The sequence below is a fragment of the Merops nubicus genome, unplaced genomic scaffold, assembly GCF_000691845.1.
Source record: "Merops nubicus isolate BGI_N331 unplaced genomic scaffold, ASM69184v1 scaffold5329, whole genome shotgun sequence".
NCBI classification, from domain to species: domain Eukaryota; kingdom Metazoa; phylum Chordata; class Aves; order Coraciiformes; family Meropidae; genus Merops; species Merops nubicus.
Window position 1 is genome coordinate 25,414 of NW_008628882.1, and position 26,000 is coordinate 51,413.

The 26,000-nt window shown below is 40.2% G+C and overlaps 1 protein-coding gene across 1 annotated transcript in view; it reads right to left on the reverse strand.

Annotated features, from left to right (window-relative positions):
• The window catches only part of DAP (death-associated protein), a 46,953-nt gene that overhangs the window by 13,988 nt on the left and 6,965 nt on the right, over nt 1-26,000 (reverse strand). Inside the window, exon 3 of the mRNA XM_008946790.1 lies at nt 19,267-19,269. Coding sequence (XP_008945038.1) covers nt 19,267-19,269 — 3 coding nt within the window. The remainder of the gene's footprint in view (nt 1-19,266; nt 19,270-26,000) is intronic.

Here is a 26,000-nt window from a genome sequence, read left to right on the forward strand (position 1 = left end):
CTTTCCTGAGAAAATACCTCTATAACTTAGAGCATAATCAATGCAGATGTAAATAGACAAGATCAGGAATTTGGGACTTGTAGCAACCAATCTTACTGCAGGCTGGAGTATAAAACGAGGCACTGCCTGATTCAGCTGAATTCTCCTCTCAGTTCACATGATCTCAGAAGCAGCTGAAAACCTCTGCAATGAGAGGGCTTAAAATACTTTAAAGGAACTGCATCATTTTGGATCTTAACTTTCTTCTGTTTTTTATCAAAGACTTCAGGAGAAAATTAAAGATATACCAGTCTGAGATTGCTAAATCAAAGAAAACCTAGAAAGGATTCAAACAGTTAACCTGCTCACATCATGAAAACATACCATGAAAACGTGAACAGTGAAGAGTGACAGGCAGTAGAAATCATACTGATAGAAATCCGTGTATCTGAGAAAGGTCTCACACTCCATCAAGGCTCTAGATTCTACTTTGAAAACATACAGTACATATAAATCTTAAAAACTAGGCACTGAAAAAAGTCCAAGCTTTCTTTCAACTGAAAATTAGAGATATCATTTGAAATTTTTATTCAGATAAGACAAAATTCTGAAACAAAGTAGTGAATGTCAATGGAAAGCAACTAAGCTAGATGTAATGATAATGTATTCTGGGAAAAGTTGTCTACCTGTCTACCACAGCTCCTCAATCACACAGAAATTCCCAGAGCACATACCACATGGTAAGTGCAAATCAAGAGGTGGGGCCAGACTACAACTCAGGCTGCTCCCAGACACAAAAGGCTATGGGCCAATGAATATCTAGCCTCTGATGGGGCCTGAAAAAAAAAAAAAAAAAAAGTCACATGGATTAATACAGGTTTTTGGTCAAAACCAGATAGCTATGCTTAAGAACTCAAAATAAGAACTCAAAATTTATGCCTGGTACATTATGCTTGTACCTGTATTCACTTATAATCCTCCTTTCACATTATTTCATGAGATCACATTTTACAAACTGCTATCTGTAAACTTCTGACCACCTGACAAGTTTGCACACTCTTTTCATGTCAAATACCTGCACATTCAATTAACGGACAAAGCAAAAAGATCAGGTGTAAAGAGAACATCCCTAATTTTTCAAAAGGCCAAACCAATTTCTAATTTTCATCTTCTATATTTATGGCAAAACTTTGTATTAACCAATGTAGTACTCCTATTATTAAACTGCACTTTCAAGGCAAAAGACAGACCTCTTGTGTGCACTTGCTCTGAACGCTTGCTGCTATGACATTAAAATTGACAGAAGGGTATTGGGCTCCTGTCATATTTATTTAAAATCTTTATACTGAAGTTGTCTATGGAGACATACCCTGGGCACCCAGATGACAGCAATCCTATTGCTCCAACATAATGGCCAGCTGCAAACTGAAGTTTAATTTCATTTTTGCCTATCAGAGGGATCTCTTCTAGCTACTTTCAGCTGCAAAGAAAGAAATTTCCACAAATTCTACAGCAGCTATCCTCATTCATAACTGTAACACATCAAGAGGAGTAGAAGGTGTACAGGAGTTTTAAGTGAGAAAATCAATCTTTGTTATGAATCTCTGCTGTGAAGAACTGTAACATTTGTGACGCAGAACGGAGGGGACAATAGCACAATCCACAGTCCAGAAAAAAACATGCTGCAATCATGCTACTTGATGTGTGAGTGGAAGCATGAAGAGAAGTGCCAATTCTTTCCAAGGACAGATAATTCAAGAATTTTGTGAGTGCTGGGCACAAGTACAGTAGGAGAATAAACTGTAGATGCAAAGGGAGGTGAGGATAAGGAAAGAGGAGGGAAAAATGAGACACTCTGCTTTGGCAGTACTGCTGAATAAGTATCAGGAAAAATTTTCAAAAACAGATTGGAAGGACAAGTATTTGACAGGTCTAGGCGACAAGGCAGAGAAGACATCCAGGGACACACTCCATGTTGGCAGAACTAGGCATCTTGTTTTGTAGACAAGAGTAATTCTAGAGAAAGCACCTGAAAAGCCAATGCAAGAATGCCCATGAAGTGCTTTGAGGTACATACCACAGGGTATCAGTTACAGGCATGTTGTCATGGGCTTAACTGCCTCATCCGGACAAAGAGCTTGGCTGTGGCCCTGTTAAGTGTTCAAAGGGAGACAACACTGCTGCACAAATAGCCTCCCTCCACCTCCTCCTCTGTGTGGGTGGGCTAATTGCAGTCACATGCATGCAATTCCCCCTGGACATGTTTTATTGACATCACATGGAGAAATGATCCAAGCGTTTTCTAGCCTATGCAGAGACAAGGAGCACTCCCATTCTTTATAAAAATAGCACCAAAAGTCAGATTTGCAACTCCTGTGAAAAGGACTGATAAGCCATCAGCAGCAGTAATGAACCATCAGACATCTACATACAGGTTCTGATACCTCTGCTACCTCCAGAACCCTAGTTTCCACATAGGCCACTGGAGATCCTCAGACTTTGACTTGAGCATTTGAACTAGGAAGCCCACAACTGTCCACAGCAGAAGAAAATGTATGGGAAACTGCTCACTCTTACGCTGGCACGGCACAACTACGGTGTGAGACAGAAACGACAGACCTAGCATTCTGTCAAAGGGGGAGCTATGGTCATCCCTGGAAGTAACACAAGTCGTGCTCGTTTTAGTCTGCATTTGTTCTGCAGAGCTTCAAGTAACAGTTGGGTGGTAATGCAGAAACTACAAAAAACATGAGATAACCCAATTCACTATTAAGAAAGTCCACTCTGAAGTAATTCCTGTCTGTCTTTCTTCAGGTCTCTCAGGCCAGCAAGCAGCCTCTCAGAACTTTCTCATCACCCAATCAATGTTCACAAAGTCTCATTTTGATTTCACTTAGTATTACCTCACTGCCACTCTTGGCATGTGAAGCAATTTGATCAGATGTTACAATTTTTTTTAGGTATGGTAATCTTGAGGAACAAATTAATTAAAAACTTAAACCAGGCTGACAAGTGTGACTTTTCAGTGGCATTTTTTTAATGGAAATGCGTGTTTAGTACTCCAGGAAGGCTTGTAATTATTTCAGATAGGTCACATTTTGAATGAGATAAAAAAAATTAATATAGCAATGTGCAGGTATAAGTTGGTGGTGTTTACATCCTTGGAAAAATCTAAGGAAAATACTGTTCAGTATTTCAGCCCTTGTGCACATAATGCAACACTTTCAAAAGCAGTTTGCAAACTTGAAGTCTGGATATTTTCATTAATACACTCTGACAGAATTTCCAAAGGGGTTAGGCATTTACAATTTCACTTGATTTAAACAGGAACACAGTACCTCTGAAAACTGAGTGAAGAGTACCAAGTACAGTACTTGCACTTGAGAAACAGTTTCTGGATTTTTAGAACGCGTAACTTAGCCTGCATAACCCCTGTCAAAGAAACATGGCAAAAGGGAAACACCTGACATAATCCCTGGAGAAAATGTGAGAAGAATCTGAGCATGAGTACCCAGATTAAACAGGACACAGCAAAAGAGCTGGTCATCCACCACTTCACAAATGACCTTGGCTTTTAGTCTGTATAGGCTAGTTTTCAACAGCTAACCAATATTTTTCTATAAACAATTTGGTTGAAATGATAAGGAAATACAATATTGTGCAAAATGTGGACTTGACAGCCCCAAAGATCATAGTTCTTCTACGCACAGAACAGGCAATACAAGCAGAGGCCAACTCAAACACTGCTGCTAACGTGACCTTGTCCCTGGACCTGCACTTCTGTATCTTCCCTAGTGGTTTATCTGACAGCAGCTCCTGTGAACAGATGCCAGGCCACAGGTAACACTCATCACCAGTGCTCAGGACAGGCGATCTCTGGAGGTTCCGATGCCCATGGCAGTTGTTTCACTATGAAGAGCATTGGCTTCTTTTTCCTTTGTGGAGCATGTCACTGTGTACACATATTTTTTTTCCACACAAAACAAATTAGAGAACTGTAATAACAGAGCAGTCCACAGCAGAACAACACAACGGTTGAGGTTGGCAGGGACGTCTGGAGGTCATCTGGTCCAAGACCCTGCTCAGGCTGGACCACCTAGAGCAGGCAGCCTAGTACCATGTCCAAGCAACTTTTGAATATCTCCAAGGATCCACAATCTCTCTGGGCAACCTGCACCAGTGCCCAGTCGCCCAGTCACCCTTACAGTTGAAAAAAAAAACCCAAACAAAACAAAACCCCAAAACATAAAAAATCCCACCCCCAAACAACAACAAAAAAGTGTTTCCTTATCTTCAAAGGTGAACCTCTGGTGTTTCAGTTTGTGCTTCTTGCTTCTGATCCTGTCAATGAGCAGCACTGAAAAAAGCCTGGCTCCATCTTCTTTGCAACCTCCTTTCAGGTATTTCTACATAACTGATAAGCTCTCTCTGAGCCTTCTCTTCCCCAAGCTAAACAGTTCCAGCTCTTTCAAGCTTTCTCATAGGAGAGATGCTCCACAGTCTCTTCATCATCTTTGCGGCCCTTCACAGACTGGACTCTCTCCAATAATTCCAGCTCTCACTTGCACTGAGGAGCCCAGAATTGGACACAATCCTTTGGTGTATCAGCCACTCCCTCAAGTCTGGTGCCATTTGCAAATCTGCTGTGAGCACAGTGTCCCACCACACAATCATTAATGAAAATGTTGAACAGGATTGGACCAGATCCAGTACTAACCCCAGAGGTACACTGATAATTACTGGCCCCAATTAGACTTTGCGTCACAGACCACAACCCTGTGGGCCTGGCCAGTTTTCAACTGACCTCGCTGTCTGCTCATCCAGACCATACTTCATCATATCCTCTCTACGAAGATCTTACTCTAGACAACACTGAAAGCTTTATTCAAGTCTAGGTAGACAATACCCAAGGCTCTCACCTTGTCTACCGAGCTAATATTTTCATCACAGAAGTTTATCAATTTTGTCAAGCACGGCTTCCCTTTGGTGAATCCATGCTGACCGTTCCTAACACCTTCTTGTGCTGGAAATGGTTTCTGGGATCAGCTGCTCTATCATCTTCCAAGGGACTGAGGAGAGGCTGACCCACCTGTAGTCCCATGGCTCCTCCTGACTGCCTTTTCTGAAGGGCTTATAAACACTGGGACTCTTCTCTTTCTGTTGTTGAAAGAAATACATTTTCTTATTCTAAGAGGTTTTCTTAAGTGCTTCAATAAAACAAGAAAGCTACTGAACTGATGGAACTGAAATAGAAAAATTATGAATAGGCTATTTTCTTTAAAAAAAAGATTTTATTTTCATTAAGCTTTTAACCTACCTGAATCTTTTAAGTGTCAAATACTAGTTCCACAGAAAGCAATCAAAAAAAAGTTTTTACACAGTGCTATTTGCACAACAGAATTTGATTTCCCCCAGTTGAGGAGAACGCAACTCCTGTGTAAAGGAATTCAAACATTCTAATGTCCTTATCTAACAGAAGAGAGACTTCTGGGGTATGTAAGCTTAAGGAATTATTATACAGAGACACACTTGTAGTAAGTGTATATCTAAAAAAAAAAATAATATTGTATCACTGATATAAGGTCTGAGATAAACCTTGAGCTCCTGAAATTGCCTGGGGAAGATTAATGTAAAATTCCTGGAAGGTAAACAAATTTGGGAACCATGGGCCTCTACAGTCAACACCGTTCACAAAAAACTTTGCAGAAGACAGGTGAACTTGTGACTCAGGAGCACCTTAGTCAAGTCCCACAAAAATTAACCTGCAAACTGATTTTTTAAAAAATTTTTATTAGCATTTTCACCTTAAAATAAATGGCACAAAGCTGTCCAGAGGTCAGCTGGTTGCTGCTTAACCCCACTCCATGGGAGATCACAGTCATGATCAAGGAAGCAAAGTCTGTGTTAGAGTGACCACAGTAAATTACAAATCTAAACGCTTTAAAAATCTGGTTCTAACCACTGATAAAAGAATCACTTTTATCAGTGGTTCCCGCAGAGAATAGGGAACCACTGATAAAAGTGATTCTTAAAGTGAAATAAATACACAAAGGCCAACAAATTAAAGTAGTGCCTAGGAGCTGCCTTTTACTTTAGTGGACCTGAGATGCTTCATCTTGTTTATAGCTTGGACACAGAAATCCACAACAGTCCCCTAACACCCTTCACATCAAAGCTTGCTCTGACTGAGAAGATCCATAGCCAGGCAAAAAATGCACATTTCCTAAATCAGACTGATATCAATGCTTTAAATAACAAGTTTCCCTTACTGTAAGACACAAGGTCAACTTTCTTCTATTGAAAACACAAAGTTTTGAATTAAAATTTCTGTCCATGAGAAGTTATCCTGAATGTTTACACAGCAGTCCACATCTTTAGACCTTATTATCCGAATAAAAAAATACATTAAGGTAATCTCAGGCTTTCTACTCTTCTGATTGCTCTGATCTATTAATCCTATGCAAGAAACAAACAAAAGAAATCCAATGTATAGTCAAACAGATAGTGCTGTGCTGCATTTTGACAGCATCAGCTCATGCACTGCAGATGACCAGCTATGAGAGCTTCACCCAACATGTCTGTCTCAGTGAGAATGAATGCCATGGCAAGAAGTGCTCTCTGAGATGCTGAATTGTTCCACCAACAGACTGGTGATAATATCACATGCTACTATCTTCTCAATTTAAAAAAAAAAGAAAAAAAAATATTACCTCTATTTTTCCCTGATACCTGAAGATCAGTGGACTGAATAACTAAGGGCTGTTTCTTGGGATCAAATGAGTCTTGGAATTCATTGGCTAAGTTGATGAAGAAGAATAAAGATTAAAAAAAAGATAACTTGCAAAGATGTACAACAGAAGTCATAGGGTAGGACTCATGACATTACTCACTGGAACACCTCTAGCTACACAGAAGTCAGAGCATATCACCTCTTGACTTCTCAAAAAATTCATCCTGATACTTCTTGAAATATTCATGCATGACGGACAGCAGAACCAAGACAGTTCCTACCAGGACTTGACTTTCTGCACAGCAATGAGGTTGCCGACCCTCTGCAGGTAGAAGAAATCCCTACCACAGGAAGTGCTGATCCCCTGGAAAACAGGGATGCAGCCCAGCTGTTTGAATAACTAGCTTCAAAGGCAGATAAGTTGCTCTGCGATACTGAGAGTAGGAGCAACTTTAAGAAGCAGTAGCACTGCCACAGCTTATAGGAGAGTCTCAACTGTCACTGCTTAGTCAGGAACATTCCCTCTGGCATTTGTGAGTGTGACAAAAAAGTGTGGGGTCTTGAGGTGACAGTGTTATTCCCACGACGGCCTAAGGGCACAGGCAAGGCAAGATGTGTAGGCGTTTTCAGGTGTGAAACAGAAGTCTGGATATTTCAAATATATAAAGGTCCATGAGACAAAAAGCTCATCTAAATTTCCAGCTATGTGAGGAAGTCTAATGAGACAGACCATCTGTGCTTGCAGATAAAGCGTTGGTGCTTGCGCGCTATCTGCTACGCACACGCTAAGGCAAGATTCCTCAAAGCTTCGTGGGCCAAATGGGACTGTCCTGCAATTTCAGCAGACAGCAATATCCCAAAAAACACCACATAAAACACCAGCTATGCTTTATCATCATTGCTTCCATGTGTTTTTCCTACTATACAGTATTACAGAAGAAAGTGCCAAGAGATGTGAGTGCAGAAAACATGAGCTTCACAGGCCAGGCAGGAACAGATAAAGACAAAAAAAGCAAATAAATTAGGATTTGTTAAAGAGGGGTAAAGATACATTTCTCTCCACTTTAGCTTCAGGTAACAGAGTGTTAAGTGATGAAATACAAGCTATAGATGATGAGGCTGAAGAAGAGACCAGACTAAGTTTTTCAACTAATACACCTCATTTCTCTCCTGGAGTCCTGGTAAACAGCAAGCTGAACATGAGCCAGCAGTCTTCCCTGGCAGCATATAAAGCTGGCAGTACTTTGTGGTGGAAATTATCCTCCTCTGCCGAGTACTCACTAGACCACGTCTGCAATGCTGCATCCAGTTCTGAACCCCCAACATAAGACATCAATAAGGCTGAGTGACCTCAGTGAGGGCCATCAGGATGCTCAGGGTGTCAGACTACTTACCGTGTCAGTAAAGGCTCAGGGAACTAGGTCTGAAGGAATGAAGGCTTTAGGGAAACCTAACCAAAGGCCTTCCAATGCCTACAAGGAGGTTATCAAGGATACAGAGCCAGGCTCTAGACAGTGCTACACAGTTGCCAAGGGGGTAAACTGAATCAAGGGAGGTTCAGATTGGCTGCGAGGAGAAACTCACCATGAAGACATCCGAGCAGTGAAACAGCTTGGTCATAGGGATTCTGTAGCCTCCATCTTTGGAAGCGTTCAATATCTGGCTGAATAAAACCTTGAGTATTCATTCTGGTTTGACTTCATAGTCAATCATGCTTTGAGCCTAGATGAGAGATCTCCTGAGGTCCTCTCCAACCTCAATTATCCTTTGATCCAGAACCTGGACTGTGTTCATAAGGTGCTATGGTTTATAAGAAGCTTAGAAGTATACTACTTTAAAACAGGCAACTTGCACCTGGCAATTTGTTTCCAACAGTAACCAATAACGAACTCCTAACAAAAGTGCTAAAGAAAGTATACAGTGATCTCTTCCCTGCTATTCAGCTCATAACAGTTCTTCAGCTTCATCTATTCCCATCCAGTTCAGCAAGCAGTTGAGAGATTTCTGAAGTCTCACCATTGCCTCTGCTTTCAGTAGACATCTGAAATCATCGCCAGAATTAATTTACTCTCCCATCTAGTATGTATCCAGGTAGAAAACAAAATTCTAGTAGTATGTACATTGTGAAATGAAAGAGGATGTGAAACTGATAGCAGAGCAGGATGAAGGTGTGTTTGAACTCGATGTTGCTTAATGAAATTTAGATGATTCTACTCAGTTTATCAACGAATACACAGAATTCATAGATCGCACTGAATCCTCAACTCCTTTCTACTTTACCAGCATATAACCCTGTCTTTCTTCACCAAACAGAACAGACCACTAGTGACAAATGAGGATTATGCAGAAGGAGAACCCCTTGCTCCAATAGTTGGAAAGTGTTTAGCAAATAAGCTAGAGAATGCTCAAGAGAGAAAACATCTAGGGCTAAGGGAATCCAGGAAGTACAGGGCTGCAGATAGCTCCTTGGATGGTAAGCCTGCATGGGATGAGATCTTAGAATCATAGAATAGAACTATAGAATCCTTTAGGTTGGAAGAGACCTTTATGATCATCAAGTCCAACCATCAAGCCAACACTACTAAGTCCTCTGATAAAACAGAATCAGAATCTGTCAGGGTTGGAAGGGACCACAAGGATCACCCAGTTCCAACCCCTCTGCCATGAGCTTCTGCAAGTTTGCTTTTAAAAAGCAAAGTGGGAACACAGATTTCATCACACAGCATCATACTGACGGGCATTTGTAGATAGCTATATTCACTGAGTATATTAGCTACTTAAACTAGAAGGGTAAGCGACAGTAGTAATGAGCTGTCATCCTCTGCACTGGCCAGTACTGCACGAGGTAGAGACACTCTGCTAGCACCTTGTCTCTCATTCTTGGCCACAAAGGAGCAGCAGAATTAGAATCAGGTACACTTTTTCCTCACTGCCTTCTGCTTCTTAAGTTTAATCCCTTATGCCATTCCACTTTGAATCTTGATTTTGATCTCCTCCTTCCTCTCCCTTTTTCTACCTAGCTCATTAATTTCAGCAGGGCTCTCACTCAGTTTTCTGCTCTATCTAGTGCAGTCCAGGTCTCTCTCTCACACTTAAACAACTCCACCTGCCCATTACCTTTTCAGACAATTACAGTCTTTTCTTCCAAGAGCCTCCTCCTACACCCTGAGCCTCCTTTCTTTGGTCCTGGAAGGATATTAATCTGCTCAGGATCTTTAATTCTTCCCCTTATTATCTAGCTCTGATAAATTATTGCTTGGACATGTTAGTCCCTGAATATTTCTACAGTTGGGATCCTCTGCTGATTTACCACTTGCTGCAGAATCAAAAAGGAACTTCAGGAAGTGACATAATTCCCTGCTAGCATTAACCAGTACCACTCCAGAGTTTACACCAGATTACAAAGAAAGCGGAAGGAAAAAGCAATCTTTCAGGAAAGAAACAAATGCCAACATATATTTAAGTGTCAACTTGAAAGTTTTTGCTAAAAATCTTTCTGCTATTGTTATGCAGGTTTGGCAGCTGTCATAAGGCAAGAGCTAATAAACGTTATATTACTTCTTCAGAAAATCTAAACAGCTGGAACCAAGCAAAGGAAGGAAACTGATGGCAGCAGTAAAGGCTGCTGCCTACAAGGACAGCACTTAATCCAGATCAGTGCCTGAAGTCTTATCTTCCCACAAAGCCATTGTCTTTCCTATTTCAAAGCCAGCCTTACAGTTTGGCAAGCTTTTTTTAATTTTGAAGAGAACCAACTGCATTCTGCAGCTGCCTAAAAGGTAATGCCTAATTACACTAGTTTGAAGTGATAACAATGATTCATACAATTGGTTCCAAGTTTATCCAAGCCAGATGCCAAATAGTTCTTTTCAGTCTTTGCTTTGATCAGCCAAAGTGACCTTGCTGTCCTCTTAATACCAACTGTAAAATAAGCTTGCAATTAGTTCTTTAAAGTTCAAGTGATTCCAATGAAATCTCTTATGACCAAAAATGTAAATTAATGCTTTAGATCTCCATCATGATAGTTTAGGGAATTCAGATTGTTCCATGTCCCAGATACACTAGAGCAGGGAAAAAAATATTAACAGGATGAAAAACATCGGGATAAACATACTAACATGCCACCAGAACTAGCAATATTTTTATGCCTATATTAATTAGCAAAAATTATGGAACAAGAGTATAACAGTTTTTTAAAGGGTTTGATGAGAAGAGCACAAAACCTTACATTATTTATACATAAGCAAAAATTTTTAGGCAGCTGTTCCTAAAAACATGCATGTTTCAGCTCTTCCTTTCTCATTAAGTCAAACAACAGTTAGATAATAGAGCTGGAAAAGAATTTGGTACCAATGTATTTATCACATTTCCCAGCACATCAAGCTGTCAGACTAAAAATTAGTTTCGTTTTAAATTAAACCTGACAGGCATTCCCTTGTTGAAAGAACATATGTTAATTTAACTGAAACACATACCTCTTCTCTTTCAAAGTACCTCCTCCATCAAGCATACATTTTGTGAAATTCTTTTCCTTCCAGGTGGTACTGCTCTTCCTGTCATTCCACAAATTCTGACTGGGAACACAGCAGAACTCTAACTTACCCTCGGGTGGTACACAAAACAGATTTTTCTCCCCTCCCTAAATAAGCAGATGTGAAATCTGGACTTGGGTGTTTCCATCACTCTCTAGCATAGCCACCATTAATGTGTAAGAACAGAACCAGAGAGAGAACTTCTCCTGCACTAGCCAGTTAAACCAGGATGACAACCCCCTGTGAGCAACTGACACTTGAACACGCACCGTACCTTCCCTACTTCATTGCTTATTCTCAGCCAGACTCTTCATCTGTCTTGAGCCCTTGCCCTTTTGCAACTGAGGTCTACAATGTGGCACCAGGATCAAATAATAATAACCAAAGTAACACAATGAGGACACAATATTTAGCTACCAGAAACCAAGGTCACTGACGGACTGTTGTCTCCCCATATAGAAGATACAGAAGTAAAAAGAGGATATAGAAGTAAAAAGAAACACTCAAAGAAATTATGGCAAAATTAGCCTTGAAGACACCACATTTTTTATTCAGTATCTGTCACTGTTCTCTCTTGTTCACAGGCTCATGTTGCCTCAGGAAGACATGCCAGACACACAACAGTAAGCAAACTATACGAGTATCTGGTTCTAAGGAAATTTCTTCCTACTATATCACATGGAGGCTGGCATAATTTGAGGAAGAGTTTTTACATAAATGAGACTACAAACATTGCTACTGTAAGTCTGTCCTTTTAAACTCTCCAAAGCTCTTGTTTGCAACAATATCAAGTTTCTAGCTCAAACACGCTTCAACTAAACATTATTTTTTCACTTGGACTTTGAAAAATACAATTACAAGCTATCCAATGTCTGACATTTCACTCCACAAAATAGAAAACAGCACAAGTATGACCTGTAGACATTGAATCCCAGAATCCCAGGTTGGAAGGCATCTTTAAAAATCACCTAGTACAACACCCCTGCCATAGGCAGGGACATCTTTCAGGTTGTTTTGATCAGTTTTCTCAAAGCCCCATTCAACCTAGCCTTGAACACTTCTAGGGATGAGGCATCCACAACTTCTCCGGGCAAACTATTTCAGTGCCTCATCTCCTTCACAGTAAAGAATTTCTTCCAAATATCTCATCTAAAGCTACCCTCTTTCTGGAGTTTAAAATCACCACCCCTTGACCTGTCACTACAGGCCCTATTAAAAAGTCTGTCCCCATCTTTGTTATAAGTTCCCTTTAAGGAATGGAAGGCCACAATAGGGTCTCCCCAAAGCCTTGTCTTCTCTTGGCTGAGCAACTAAACTCTCTCAGCCTGTCCTCACAGGAGAGGTGTTCCAGCTCTCTGATCATTTTTTTGTGGCCCTCCTCTTAGCCTTCTCCAACAAGTCCATGTCTTTCTTATGCTGTGGACTCCAGAGATAGACGCTCCTGGAACATGACACTCTTGCAGCATGTTTTAGTGAGGAATCTCAAGTTCACCAGCAATATTTACTGCATGCCAGTAAACAAAGAACAAAATCATTCAGGGTTTGCAGATTAAAACCAAACCTCTGCATTTAGTTCATGAACCTGAGTAAGAATGAGCCCATCTGTACAGAGCAGCAGCACAGTTAATTTAAGACACATAAGTTTTACTTCATAAATAAGTTGTGGAACTGTGCACTGGATGCAGCTTCCCAGTGGGTCTCAGCAGAGCACACGGCAGCACGTTTGTACTTCAGTGGTGCACTAGGGAGCAAAGGTCCTCAGTTTAAAAGGCAGATAAAGAGGAAAAGAACAGTTTAAAGCCAGCACCTCCACACCTCTGCTTACCCTAAAGGCGTAACAGAAAGCAATTGCCTTGCAGGGCCCCTCAGTCATATCTCTCCTCACTTGAGCTGAACTGAAGCCAGCCTGCTGTCCTTCAAATGTGCCTAAGTCCCTGGAGAATTTGTTCATACATTACCCATAGCAGCAGATGTACCAGTCCCTGGGTCAAAAGAGCAATTGCCTATAATTCCTCTTAGATGGTCACAAGACAAGTGGGAATACAATCCAGCAATATTTCACAACCAATTTTTTTCAGAGGCTGCATAAAGAAGTAAACATTTATGCTGCTGTTGCTTATTAAAACAAGATCATAAATTAACAGTTGGAGTTTCTAACTCAGGATTGAGCTACTATAATCATAGAATGCTTTGGGTTGGAAGGGATCTTTAAAGGTCACCTAATCCAATCTCCCTTGCAGTAGGCAGGGAGATCTTCAACTAGAGTAGGTTGCTCAGAGCCCCAGTCAACCTCACCTGGAATGTTTCCAGGGATGGGTCATCTACAACCTCTCTGAGCAACTTGTGTTTCACCACCCTCACTGGAAAACACTTACTCCTTATATCTAGTCTGAATCTACCCTCTTTTAGTTTAAAACTGTCACCTCTACTCCTGTTGCAACAGACCCTGCTAAACTTTTCTTACAGGCTCCCTTTAAGGACTAGAAGACTGCAATAAGTTGCTCAGCCAGAGCCTCCTCTTCTCCAGGCTGAACACCTCCAAGTCTCAGCTTTTCTTCACAGCAGAGGTGTTCCAGCCTTATGGTCATTTTTGTGGCTCCCTCTGGACTCGCTCCAACAGGTTCATGTCCTTACTGTGCTGAGGGTTCCAGAGCTGGACACAGTACCCCAGATGAGGTCTCACAAGAATGGACTAGAGGCACAGAAATCACCTCCCTCAACCTGCTAACCACACTTCTTTTGATGTAGCCCAGGATACGGTTGGTGAATAAACAGAATTATTAAACGCCATCAACGTGAAGGGAGAAAAATACGTCAGCTTTCTCTCCACATAAGACTCTTTAATTCTTTTCTCCTCAAGAAGGTGGAGTTAGAGAGTTAGCAGTATAGTCTTCAATCCAGAAGCACTACAAACTGGTTCCTGGCTGTCCCAGAGAGTAAACACAGGGCTCAGACTCTGCCACTCAAACAACAAATTCCTCCAAGCTGTAGGAAGTGGGGGATGGAGGTTAATTCACATTCTGGCTGCAGCCTAGACTTCAGTAATTTTCTCTGTTAAGCAGTGCCAAACTCTGTTAGCCCATGGCCAGGGCTCCAAGGTGAACCTTGGAACAGAGGCAGAGCTACTGCTACAGAAGAGAGATTTAACTGTTTTACCAGATGTCTGACTCCACTGACAGCAGCATGCTCTACCTCCCCTTTTCTTTCTCTCCCCACTGCCATGCCAGAGACAGGAATCTAGTCAAGACAGCAAGGTACCACATGAATATTTCAGACAGTACCCAGACTGCCAGCTGCTTGGGAGTGTTTCAGTGTGCAAGGCAAGGCAGAGACTACAGTGCAACTACAGGAATCTGAGTTGGTTTCTCATGTTGCTGTGGGATTTGATCATGGAAAAAACCTTCTCTACATAGACACAAACCAGTCAGTTTGCTAGAAGACAACCAACAAAACTTCAATGATATCTTTGTAGCTTATCTGAGAAAGGCCACATGATAAATATTTCCTTCTATGAGCTTCTATTTTCACTTGATATTCTAGTATTGTGTTGTGGAAGAGTGTAAATAGAAGCATCCCACACAAACTCTCTCTATGATTTACTGACACTTCTTTTAGAGCCTTCTTATTTCCTAGTATTATGGAATAATCTAAATTAGAAAGACTTTTTAAGTGTCCAGTCCAACCTCCTGCTCAAAGTGGGGCAACCTTGCTGTGCCTTGACCTGTCAACTTTGAGCCTCTCCAAGGATGAGAATTCCAAAACTCTCTGGGCACCTTTTCAGTGGTTGAACACCATCATCGCTACAGTGGTTTTTTCTCCTCCTTATTTCTTTTCACAATTTCCCTTGCTGCCATTTGCAGCTGTTGACTTTTAGCCCTTTCACTGTGGGCTTCTGGGAAAAGCCCATCTCCATCTTCTCTATAACTGCTTATTAAATAGTTTATTTACTAGATAACATGGTGATAAGGTTCCCTAAATGCTTCTCTTTGCCTGTTTCAAATGCATTTTGCAAACACTAGTGCAAGATGCCAGTTGCTTTTCCCCAGCCTCTGTTTTCCTACAGTGCTCAGATACTCTAGAAGGCAAGAATGGCTCAACTTTCTTTCATGTCAAAACAATCAAAAAGCCATGTCAAAAGTGCTCTTTCATGTAATTTTCCCACTGGTGTGTCTGTGCGAGCCTTGCCCCCCACCATCCCAGCTCAATGACCTCTCTCCCCTAGCAGGCTCTAGCCCCATCTTGCTGCCTCACCTGCTTTGGTGATGGCAGCCACCCTGGGGACCACCCATCCTTGCTGGGATACTGTACAGCTGTCTGCACGTTTTCTCCAGCAGCTCTCCTGGCACACCAGCAGCTTCACTTGCAGTATCTTCCACCTAAAAGGAGTACAGCTAGCATAAAGGTGCCACTAAGTTTTTTTTTTGACTAAAGAAACTGTTGGATTCCCTGCAAAGGTTTTTATTAACATAGCTGGTTCCCAGTTCCTGGCCAGTCCAAAAGGTCCCTATCTTCTGACAACATGCTATCCTCCTTAAGAATTTCAGAGAATAATCTGAGTGATTTTCTCACCCTGAAAACCTACCAAGTATTATGTAAAAAGAAGTGAATTCTCACATGGATTAACAGAAATAAGGCTCACTGTGCTGTCAGGCTTACCTTTATGTTGCAGTGGTAGCCACCAGTTTTGCCTCTCCCTCCTCTCGCCATCAACTCCTGGATTGGTTAAGACTAGGGGAGATTAGGAAAACCAAAACAATGGAGGCTCTCCCTTCCCATGCACCCTTACAGGGGAGAGCTCTGACCTAGAGTGGCGCAGGAACTGAAGTGAGCAGTCAGGTCCTTCCTGAGGCCAGATCCACCAGCCAGCTTCGGGTCAGGTTTACAGTTTCAGACTGATGGTTGTGATCTCATTCCCAGAACACAGTACCACACACAGCACTCACCAGCCTTGCTGACACCCCCTTAATCAAATGTCCTACTAACGGTGAGAAACTCCAGAAGGACATCATTAAACTCTGTAAAAGAAGTTTTGGACTACAAAAATCCCTGGAAAGTTCATGAAAATAGTTTGTTGAGGGCAACTAAATACAAAGACACAAGAGACCACATGTTTTCAGAAGACTTTTCTTGCCTCAGGAAATGCTGCTGTTGCTCTAGCTTGAAGTGATTTACTTTTTAACACCATTTTAACACCATTGAAGTGTCTCTGGTCTCAACTGGGCACATGACAGACATCAGTTCTGATTGTTTCAGAACTGTTTGTAATTACCAGCTGAGGAGCTCTACCACAGAACTCAGTATGCTGCCATTACTACTTCTACCAAATGTGAACTCTTACAGGACATATTCTCCAAAACAACATCACTTCCAAATTATTTCAAGATGCCTAGCAGCAGATGGACTGCAGACTTGCATCCTAAATGAAAATTATCACACCAGAAGTGCAGGGGGCAGGGAGGTGAAGAGCAGCTCATTGCTGAGAATGAAAAGCCATGAACGGCAAGTACTACACTCTGAATTAAAGCAACTCTACTTTGCATAAAGATTTTTCAGGCTTCTTCCCATACAGTGATATTTCATCTCTTACAACAGTTTATTTTAAAGAAATGAAAGTGATGGATGTACAGAACCAAATTAAACTTTTAGATCAAAACCATCCATGTCTTGACATCTATCCAAAGATTGACTAGTCTCACTCAAATTTATTTGCTGAGACTATGCAGTTAGACTAACATGTAGCACTTAAATTTTCCGTCCATATTTACCAGGTTGTTTCCTCAGTTTTCAACTGGAAAACCAGACATTTCTCCATAAAATTTCTGATAGACTTGTGGTAAAATTCTCTTTCCAGACAACTTTTAGATTTTCCTCCTTTCCCATGTTTTGAAATCTACATTTTTCAGGTGGGCTTTTTTCCTCCCCTTTTAGTCAAACTGATTTGGGCAGATCATGCAGCTAACACTGCAACTCTCACTTCCCTTCCTCTTAAAAAAGAGGACATCTAACTGAAAAATGCGTAGATCAAGGCTCTTTCCCCCTCTTTTTCCTGCATTTCTTGTATCTGCTAGGAAAGCTCAGTCTATATTTATGCCCATGACTATAGCCTGAAGAAACCAGGAAAGAATTAATCATATGCAAATTTATGCCACATATTAAAGATAATGGATAAAAATCTAAGCAAAGCCTAGGAAAATTAAGGTACTAATTCATACACTGATACACCAGAACTGGACTCTTGGAAGCATTCCTTGGCACTCAATTCTTAAAAAACAATCCCAAACCAACAAACTTACACGTATGTCTTGAATTTCGCTCCCCTCCCCAGAGTAATTCTCAGAATCTAGCCAGGAGAGATTTCCTGAAGTACTGTAAACAGTATCAGGGTTACACGTGAGCAATTAGATTTACATTTTCTCTAGCCTTTTTTGCTTAGGGAATCTTGCAAGATTAAAGGTATTAATAATAATATGTGTAACAGTGGTGAATCCAGAGAACAACTTTGCTTTTGAGTTGTTCCCTGAATTTGCTATAGAGCCTACAGGTGTGCTACAGACCAAATAGGCAGAGGACACAGAGCCCAGATCCTCATCCGAGGCTGTGAGGCAGGCCTGTCAACACCAGCTGGGAGTCTAGCCTACTTACACCACTTAAAACAGGGTTAAGGAAAGCAGCAATGCTTTTCTTAAAACGACACATGTGGAAGCAGAAGAGGACAAAGCATGCAGAAAAGTGCTCCTGAGAGCATTCTCCAGGAACTTCCCGAGCCAGAAGCTGTGGCTTTGTAACGCTCAACAAATCTCTCCCATTAATTCTGCAGTGGCTTTTGCAATCCACAATTTCTTTTTACAGAGTTCAGTGATGTCCTCCCGGAGTTCCTCACCGTTGGCAGGGCCCTTCAGCAAACCGGCTCCGTATAACCTGCAGCCTTGAAAACTTCACTGTTTACTTCCTTGTTAAGGTCACTGATAACAATCAATGCTTTCACTGTTTGCATATATGCAGTCATGTGTCAATAATTTCCACCAATATAGCTTTCATGCATTCAAATCCTAATGCATGAATATTTGCCCAGAAGCTTGGCCCAGGTCTGCCTTCTTTACTGACAGGTGAGGTGGGCTATGGAATCTCACAGCAGTGAACACTCACTGAAATGATGGCAGAATAAACTAACTGGGAAGATTCAGTAACTCTAATGTTGGTAAACAACATTATAAAGGCTGTGAAAATCACATGACTCCTGGCAGAAATTTTGCTGTTAGGTTCTTTGTACAGACACCTTGTTCCATTTGATAATCTTTTCCAATACATTTTGTAGTAACATAGCTAAGCTAATATAAAAACAGATGAATGACACTTATTCCACAGAAGCCCTTTGGTTGCCAAGGTTTCTCTCTCAAATACATACAAAGAAAAAACTTAGAAAATTAACTATTGAAGCCAAGAAAATAGATAATTTTGTTTGATAATGCGAATGCTGAAATTAGACTCACCACAAATCTATTACCTAATTCCTTTGCATATTTTTGCATGCCACCTAGTGAGTGTAACAGTGTTAGAAAACTTCTGCTTAGGATTTTCAATAGAATGAAAACATGCAGATTTTCAATTTTAACACAAAATAGCAGTTATAAATGTCAGCTAAATATCTGATGCGACTGCATTCAATTACAATTCGAATGAACGATCACATGAAGAAAAGAAACTTTGTCTACTTGGAACGAGCAGAATTTCAAAAAATGCAAACAGGACTCCTCATTAAATAAACTGAGTTACCATGGAACATGACAGAAGATACTCTTGAGGATCAGAAACTGGAAGTAAAGCATAGAAATAAATGAAATATTGCAATGACAGAGGTTAACAGTGGGATCTTGCAAGAATGTCTAAAAGGTCTGAACAGTGAGATGACAATATATGCTACTGAATTATTCAGGATAAAAAAAAACATATACAGTTACAAGAGATCTCAGAGGAACAACAGAACATTAAAGTGAAAGATGGCATCTTGATAAATGCAGAATATACACACTGGGAAAAACAATCCTAGCTGTACACACATAATGATAAGCTCTAGAACAGTGATTAAACTCAAAAACAAACATTGAAACCACCGTGAAAAGATTTCTGAAATCAGCAGCTTAATACCCTAAAGGCAGTTAAAAAGACAACTGCAATACCAGAACTACTAAGAGAAGAAAAAGAAGCAGAAAAAAAATAGAACTGTGCCAGTGTGTAAGTGCAGTATGCTTTTACTCTCCACCCTGCAATTCTAGTTATCCCACCATAAAAACAAATAAAGGGATGAAGAAGAACTCGGGAAAAAATATACAGTAGAGAGAAGGTAAAACACACACAGTTGCTGTTTCTTAGTACGTCTCAGAGAGCACAGAAAAAGTTACCAAGCAAGCAAACCAAAACCACTTTCTGCATCATACACTATCTAGTCTGCAGCGCTACCTCCGCAGGAAGGGGATTATCAAGGTGAGAAATAGATGTCTGCTCAAGAGGGGGCTAGTGAAAGAGGAGCTAGGTCCACTGGCAGTAATTTAATATGATTAGCAAGTTTCTAAGCAGTAATTTAGATTGCTAGATGCTGGAGAGCTCATGGGGCTCATTCTACCACCGGCCCTGCTTGTACAGCACCCCAAAGTACCATCTGCTGGGGCATGCTGCACAGCTGGTGAGGGCAGACAGGGTTCCGTGCAGGCCCCACACAGTCATCCACCTTCTTCAAACCAGGAGAGGAAGAAGAGATTATGAGGTTATAATTCCCCATTTTCTTCATTGTATTAATAGTTCTTTATTGTTTTAAAAGACATGGCAATAGGCAGGGAGAAGCATGAACTACATAGTGTCCTAGCCATTAGCTAATAAACCTACAGAAATTTAAAAAAAATGCTGTAGAGGAAGACAAAACATGGTCAAATAACTGCAAGCTGTTGTCTTCCCTTTCCTCCTCTTATTGGTGGGAGAAAAGAGCGTGCATTAACTTCGCAAATTTCCCCTTCCTCGTAAAAGGTATTAAAACCTGAAAGAATTATCTAAGCAGTAAAACCCCCAATCTTTTAGCCTATGTGGTATGCAGAGATTTAAAAAAAAAAAAAGCCAGCAAGGCCCCTCATTAAACTGAGTTACCGTGGGATACGGCAGGAGACACTCTTGAGGATCAGGAACTGGAATAGCCAAACACAAAAGTGACACATCGCTGCTTTAAAACAAACGTGACTCCTACTATTTCTTTTAGAGCAATGCAGCTCCTAAACACCATTTTTCATTTATTTAACAGATACAGAAAATATAAAAGATCCAAGTTTTCATCATCAGACCACCTAAGCTGTTAGTGAGCTCTGCATGAAGGAGGAACACATACATGTAGGTCAAATTTCAGAACTCTTCAGAAAAAAAAAAAAAAAAAGGTGATTTTAGGAAAATACAATAGGAAGAAGACAACCAGCAATCAGAAATAATACAGAAATAATTTCAAGGGTAAGACACATCACAAAATAGGAACTTGAAAACTGGGAAACAAGGTGTCATAAAGGAAGATCCTCCAAAGGGTAGCAGCAGGATATTATCAGCAGGACTGCAAGTTTTCTGTCATTGTGGTTGTTTATAAGATGAAGGAAAACTGTAGTATAAACATCTAGAAGTCATCCAAACCATCCCAATACAGGGAAGGAACAAGAACAGCTGGTGTTACCAGCCAGAAGATCTATGTTTGGAGAAAACAGCAGAACCTGAAGCTCTACTCCTCAGACACTTTTGAGGTTCTGGCATTTTTTTTCCCCCCATTGTAAATTGAAACAAGAATAAAATCTTCCAAAGACAACAGCAAAAACAGAATTGTGTAATATCTGAAAACAGGAAATTAATTCTACAGCAGTTTTCAAAGCAATAAATAAGAGTGCTAGATTTCATTTAGTCCAAAGCCTTCTAAATAGCCTTATGTGGAAGAACTTGTGGTAATATTGTTAGTGTCACTGTTGATATAAAACAGCATACACATGGCTAAATACACTTTTCCTCGAGAAGCACAAGTTAGCAAAAATCCAGAAATAAAAGAAGAACCACAGAGTGTAAAAATACCTAGTTCAGTTTACTGCAATTTCCGTCCATCACCTCAAATACAAAAGCAACATTTTAACAAACAAGCCAAATAGGATTATGCATTCACTGGCCAGTTAATTCATTAGTGCCCTGCAAAGTCAAAAGTCATAAAACACTGCATGCAAATAAGTTATTAGCAACAATAACATGTTGCATATTAGCAAATATGCTAATGCATTGCAAGCAAAAATAAAAGATGAAAAAAAATACATATACAATGGCAGCTTTCCTAAGTAATGCAAAGTACTCTTGACCATCATAACCACCAAAGAGTAAACACACCTTATCAGTGCATGTTCTAAATCCTAATAGGAGGTTACAGTCCCAGGAGAGTACCCATCACGACTGGAGGACAATCAAGCTCATTATAAACATTTAAGGTGTACAAGGATGCCCATACTCAGTAATAAAATTTGGCTTACTTAATTGTTTTGAAGAGTTTCAGTAGTTCCAAATACTCCCAGCAGAGACACTACAACTTAAGCTGTTCTAGCAAAAAACCAGCCTTGCTCTTCCACTGTAAATCCTGGAGCTCTGCGTTTATTATTTTTATCAAAAATAAAGCCTTAAAAAAAGCTTTGGGAACTAATGACAAACATTCAGTATGGTAAAGCACCAAAAAAACCCCAAAACAAACAACAACAAAATCTCTGACAGTCCTGTCATTTTCCCAGAGTGAAATGTGTAATTTGAGAAGACACAGAACCCAGCTATACCCTCAGCATACTCCATTTGCAAGCTTAATGCTTCCTTTCCCCCTGAGACAATCCCAAGGCAAGCAGCAGGATGACAGTCTGAATGAACGCCCTGAGGCTCGGGAAGGCAGAGTCCACCTGCTGCAAAAGACACCAGTGAAACCAAGCACAATGGGACACTAGGACTGTCTGCTTCAGGACTGCAGTATGGGGTGAGGGATGAAGCATGCCATGGCTCTCTCCATAATTGAGAGCTAGCCTAATGTATAATCACGGCTCAAACAATCTGGAGAAAAAACTAAAAAACCAAAACAAACAAACAAACAAAAATTTCAAGATCATTAGGGAAAAGAAAGAACCACTTTGGTTGTAGCCTGCAGAACAAAACCAGCTCCTCTTTGAACATATTAACAGCCCCAGGCTCACTGTGTTACATAGATTGTAAGGAATGAGTCCCAGAGAAACTGAAGCTCATCAGAAGTAAGATTCATGGGAATGTTGCTAGAGTATTTTTTACTAACTGCCATTTATTTAATAGGATGCCTGTGACCAAGATGCGAGCATTGAAATGTTAGGATAAAATCAGAAGGCAGCAAGCCTACTGCAGCAAACACTTTCCCATCAGGTATTGTGCTGCAATGATCAACAGCTACAGCAGATTAAATAAAACTCTGATGATAATGTAACAAAAGTTTTCAGTGTTGTACCTCATTATCACTCACATATCTCCTTCTTCTAGTACTAGTGTCCTGGGAGCAGCTTAGTGAAATTCCCTCCTGATTGGCCCAGTGACAATTAATAAATTATGATTCTAAGTCTATTTTAATATTAAATTGCTTCAAAGTTGGGTGCCTGATGTAGTTGAGGTAGAAGAAGCTTAAGAGAGAGGAAGATGCTACTTGAAAAACTAGATCCTCCTCCTTGGCACACAAGGTGTCAATCTCACACATCTACTCATTTTCAGCTCATGGTGACTTCACTTCAAACGTAGGATTTTGATTCCAAATAAATGAATAGCATCTGGTCCTCTGGTAGCTTTTTCTAGTAGAAATTCATACCTTTAGCTTTAGAAGTGCTCTCAGCGTTGCTGAACACTTAAATAATTGAGATTCGGGCTTAGCTGGTATAATGAAAAGGATCTGATATACTTTTGGGTTTGGAAATTTTTCTGCTCTATATGCCTATATAATATCTGTTTCAATACTGTCTGTGCCTTCAGACTGGCACAGTGACCTTCATGCCATGCATTCCAATACTTCAGAAAGATACCAAGAGAAAAGCACAAATGAAAATGCCACCACGCAAGCTACTAGCTTCAGAGATTTTATTTTTCCACACAGACATGGAACACCAAGATACTACTTCCCATCCATTTTCCTCTCGCATATGACAGCTCTTCTCACTTTCCTCATCATGTAGAATATAAATTATAGACTTTCATTCTTTTAAATTCTTTTTCTTACACCAGCTCGGCTGACAATTCAACTCTGCTTTCCAGCTAATTTCATAAGACAGCATATGTTTCTTTGGGACTCAGCCTGTCTCTCTCCGAGATCTTCTGGATCTTCTATTCACTGTGGGGTGTGTGGGAAATAACAGGTCTTTTTTAGTTCTTTCACACAGGCAGAGTATCTGAGCAACAGGAAACGAGCTATCCACATAATGTCATAACTAGCACTTGCACTGATGGATTCATCAACTTACTGCTTCAATCACCAAGAAATACTGGAAGCATGAAACTGCCTCTTAGAAGACTCACATCTTCCTGTATGAGACTGCTCCATTCATAATCTTGTCTAGCTTTTTCTCCATTCCCTACATTCACAGATATTTTCACTTCTTAAATGGAGATATTCGCTGGCTCTTCTCTTGCCTTACAGTGATGAAGCATTTAGAGATCAATATTACATATTCTATTCTCTGTACTTATAAATAAATCTATAACTATATATGCATTTGATACGGTTCAACACAGGTCATAGTAACTACTTTGCTACTTCTCCAAGTAACTGGTCATCTGCAGAAGGTATTGTCCTGAAAAATCATATGAAAATTGCTAATATTTTTTTGTTTTTATAATTAAACAAATTATGTATACATAAACTCTAGCAGACTTGAGCACCTCCTACCTGTAAAAACTCTAGGCAAAACATTAAGACACAAAGATGAATAATAAGATGGGAAAACTATTAGAAGCTATTCCCTTAACTGTGAACTCAATTTAAGTCCAAAATAAAGATAAAAAGGAGGAAGGAAAGGGGAAGAAAAGAGCGCTAAGCACAGAATCTCTTTGGAAATAAAATATTTTGGAAAAGGCAGGAAGCTATTTCCCTCACTGTGCTATGTTCTGCATTCTGCTTAATAATATTACAAAATTAGAGTTACAATTTTTTTTTCAGATCTTTCGCTTGCAGAACGTCCTTTCAACCTCCAGAATATCTAACTAAGTAAAGAAAAAGTGACAGTGATACCAAACTCTGGTATGACAATGGAATAATGCCCAATGTTTGCTGCAGTTTGCATCCTTCCCAGGAATTGCAAGCATGGTATTCACAGACAGGTTGCTTTTTTATTGCATGCTCTAAGGCCAACTGTCTCCAAGCTCCATACCTGAGTAATGAGAGCTCAGCAGCCAAAGACACATAAAACCCCTCAAGAGTCATAGCCATTATATCCATGCATTTAATCAAGTTTCAGTTTTCATACGGTCAAGCATAAAATGGCAAATACAGTCTGTGAATTACACCTTTGTGTAAAGCCACGTCAGCTCACACAATCAGGCCCCAAAAAGAGGGAAAAGAGGTGATTAGAAAAGTGGTGGAAGAAATGTGAATTTTGTCAAAGAGAAGGATCTGTATGTTGATGATGGATGTTTGTACATAAAGCAGTTCACTCCTTCAGAGATGACTCCACTGACACAATAACCCAACAGATCTTTCAAGCCAATAAGTGGCCCTGCTGCCAGAAAGGGAGACTTGGTCAATCCTCTACACACCAAAGTTGCACATTTCCTCTCCAAAAATTTAAGCAGAAAATATAGCAGACTATCTCTCACAAACTCTTTCTCTTAACCTTAAATATTCACCATGCCAAGTCAACACCTGCTTGCTTTTCCATTATTTTGCTTTTACAGATGCAAGAGCATAGGTAAAAGAGTATTTTTTTCAGTTTTATGTTGGTGAACTACATGGGAGAAACACTAATGGGCAATACACTCTGAGTATTTATGGAAGTACAACACTATCTGTTCATGGGGGCTTGGTTTTCATATTTAACAAGCTGTAAAGTATCTCACTTTTTTTTTTCCCCTGAAAATCCTAAGATTTCCCTCTGTCAAATATATGTTGATTCTACAATAGACAACATTAGAACTAACTGGACTTACACAGCTTCATCTGATGGAAACTACCTCCTACAGCAATTGTGTTCAAGTGAGCTAAACACCAGGTGTCATTTCCCAGGCACAGTTCCAAGTTAAAGGCTCAGGACTTTGACTCTACAGTTTCTGCCGCAGCTAAATAACCAGAATAAAAGTGTGAAATACAAGGAGCAGAAATAGTTTCAAACATTTCCATATCTAGAGTGTAAATAAACATACAAACATTCTCTAATGGCTCAGTTGTATAATCTACTTTATATGTTTTTCATTCTTTCAGAAGTTTGGACAAGAAGGGTCACTACAAGGCAAAAATTAATGATATTTCAATGAGGGCAGAATCTTCAGTAGCAGATGAAAAATGGAAATAATGCCTGTGGCTGATTTCTTGTCAGCTGCAACAAAGCAGAGTGAAGGAAAAGGAAAACCAAATTTACTCTTGAATGGAAGTATACACCTGTAGGCTACATTTTTGAGATTTCCACCACACTTCTAGAAGAAAAAAAGTAGGTGCTGCTCAGCTAGCATATTCAGCCTTAAGTAACACCGTTACCTGAAGGATAACACTATCCTTCAACAAC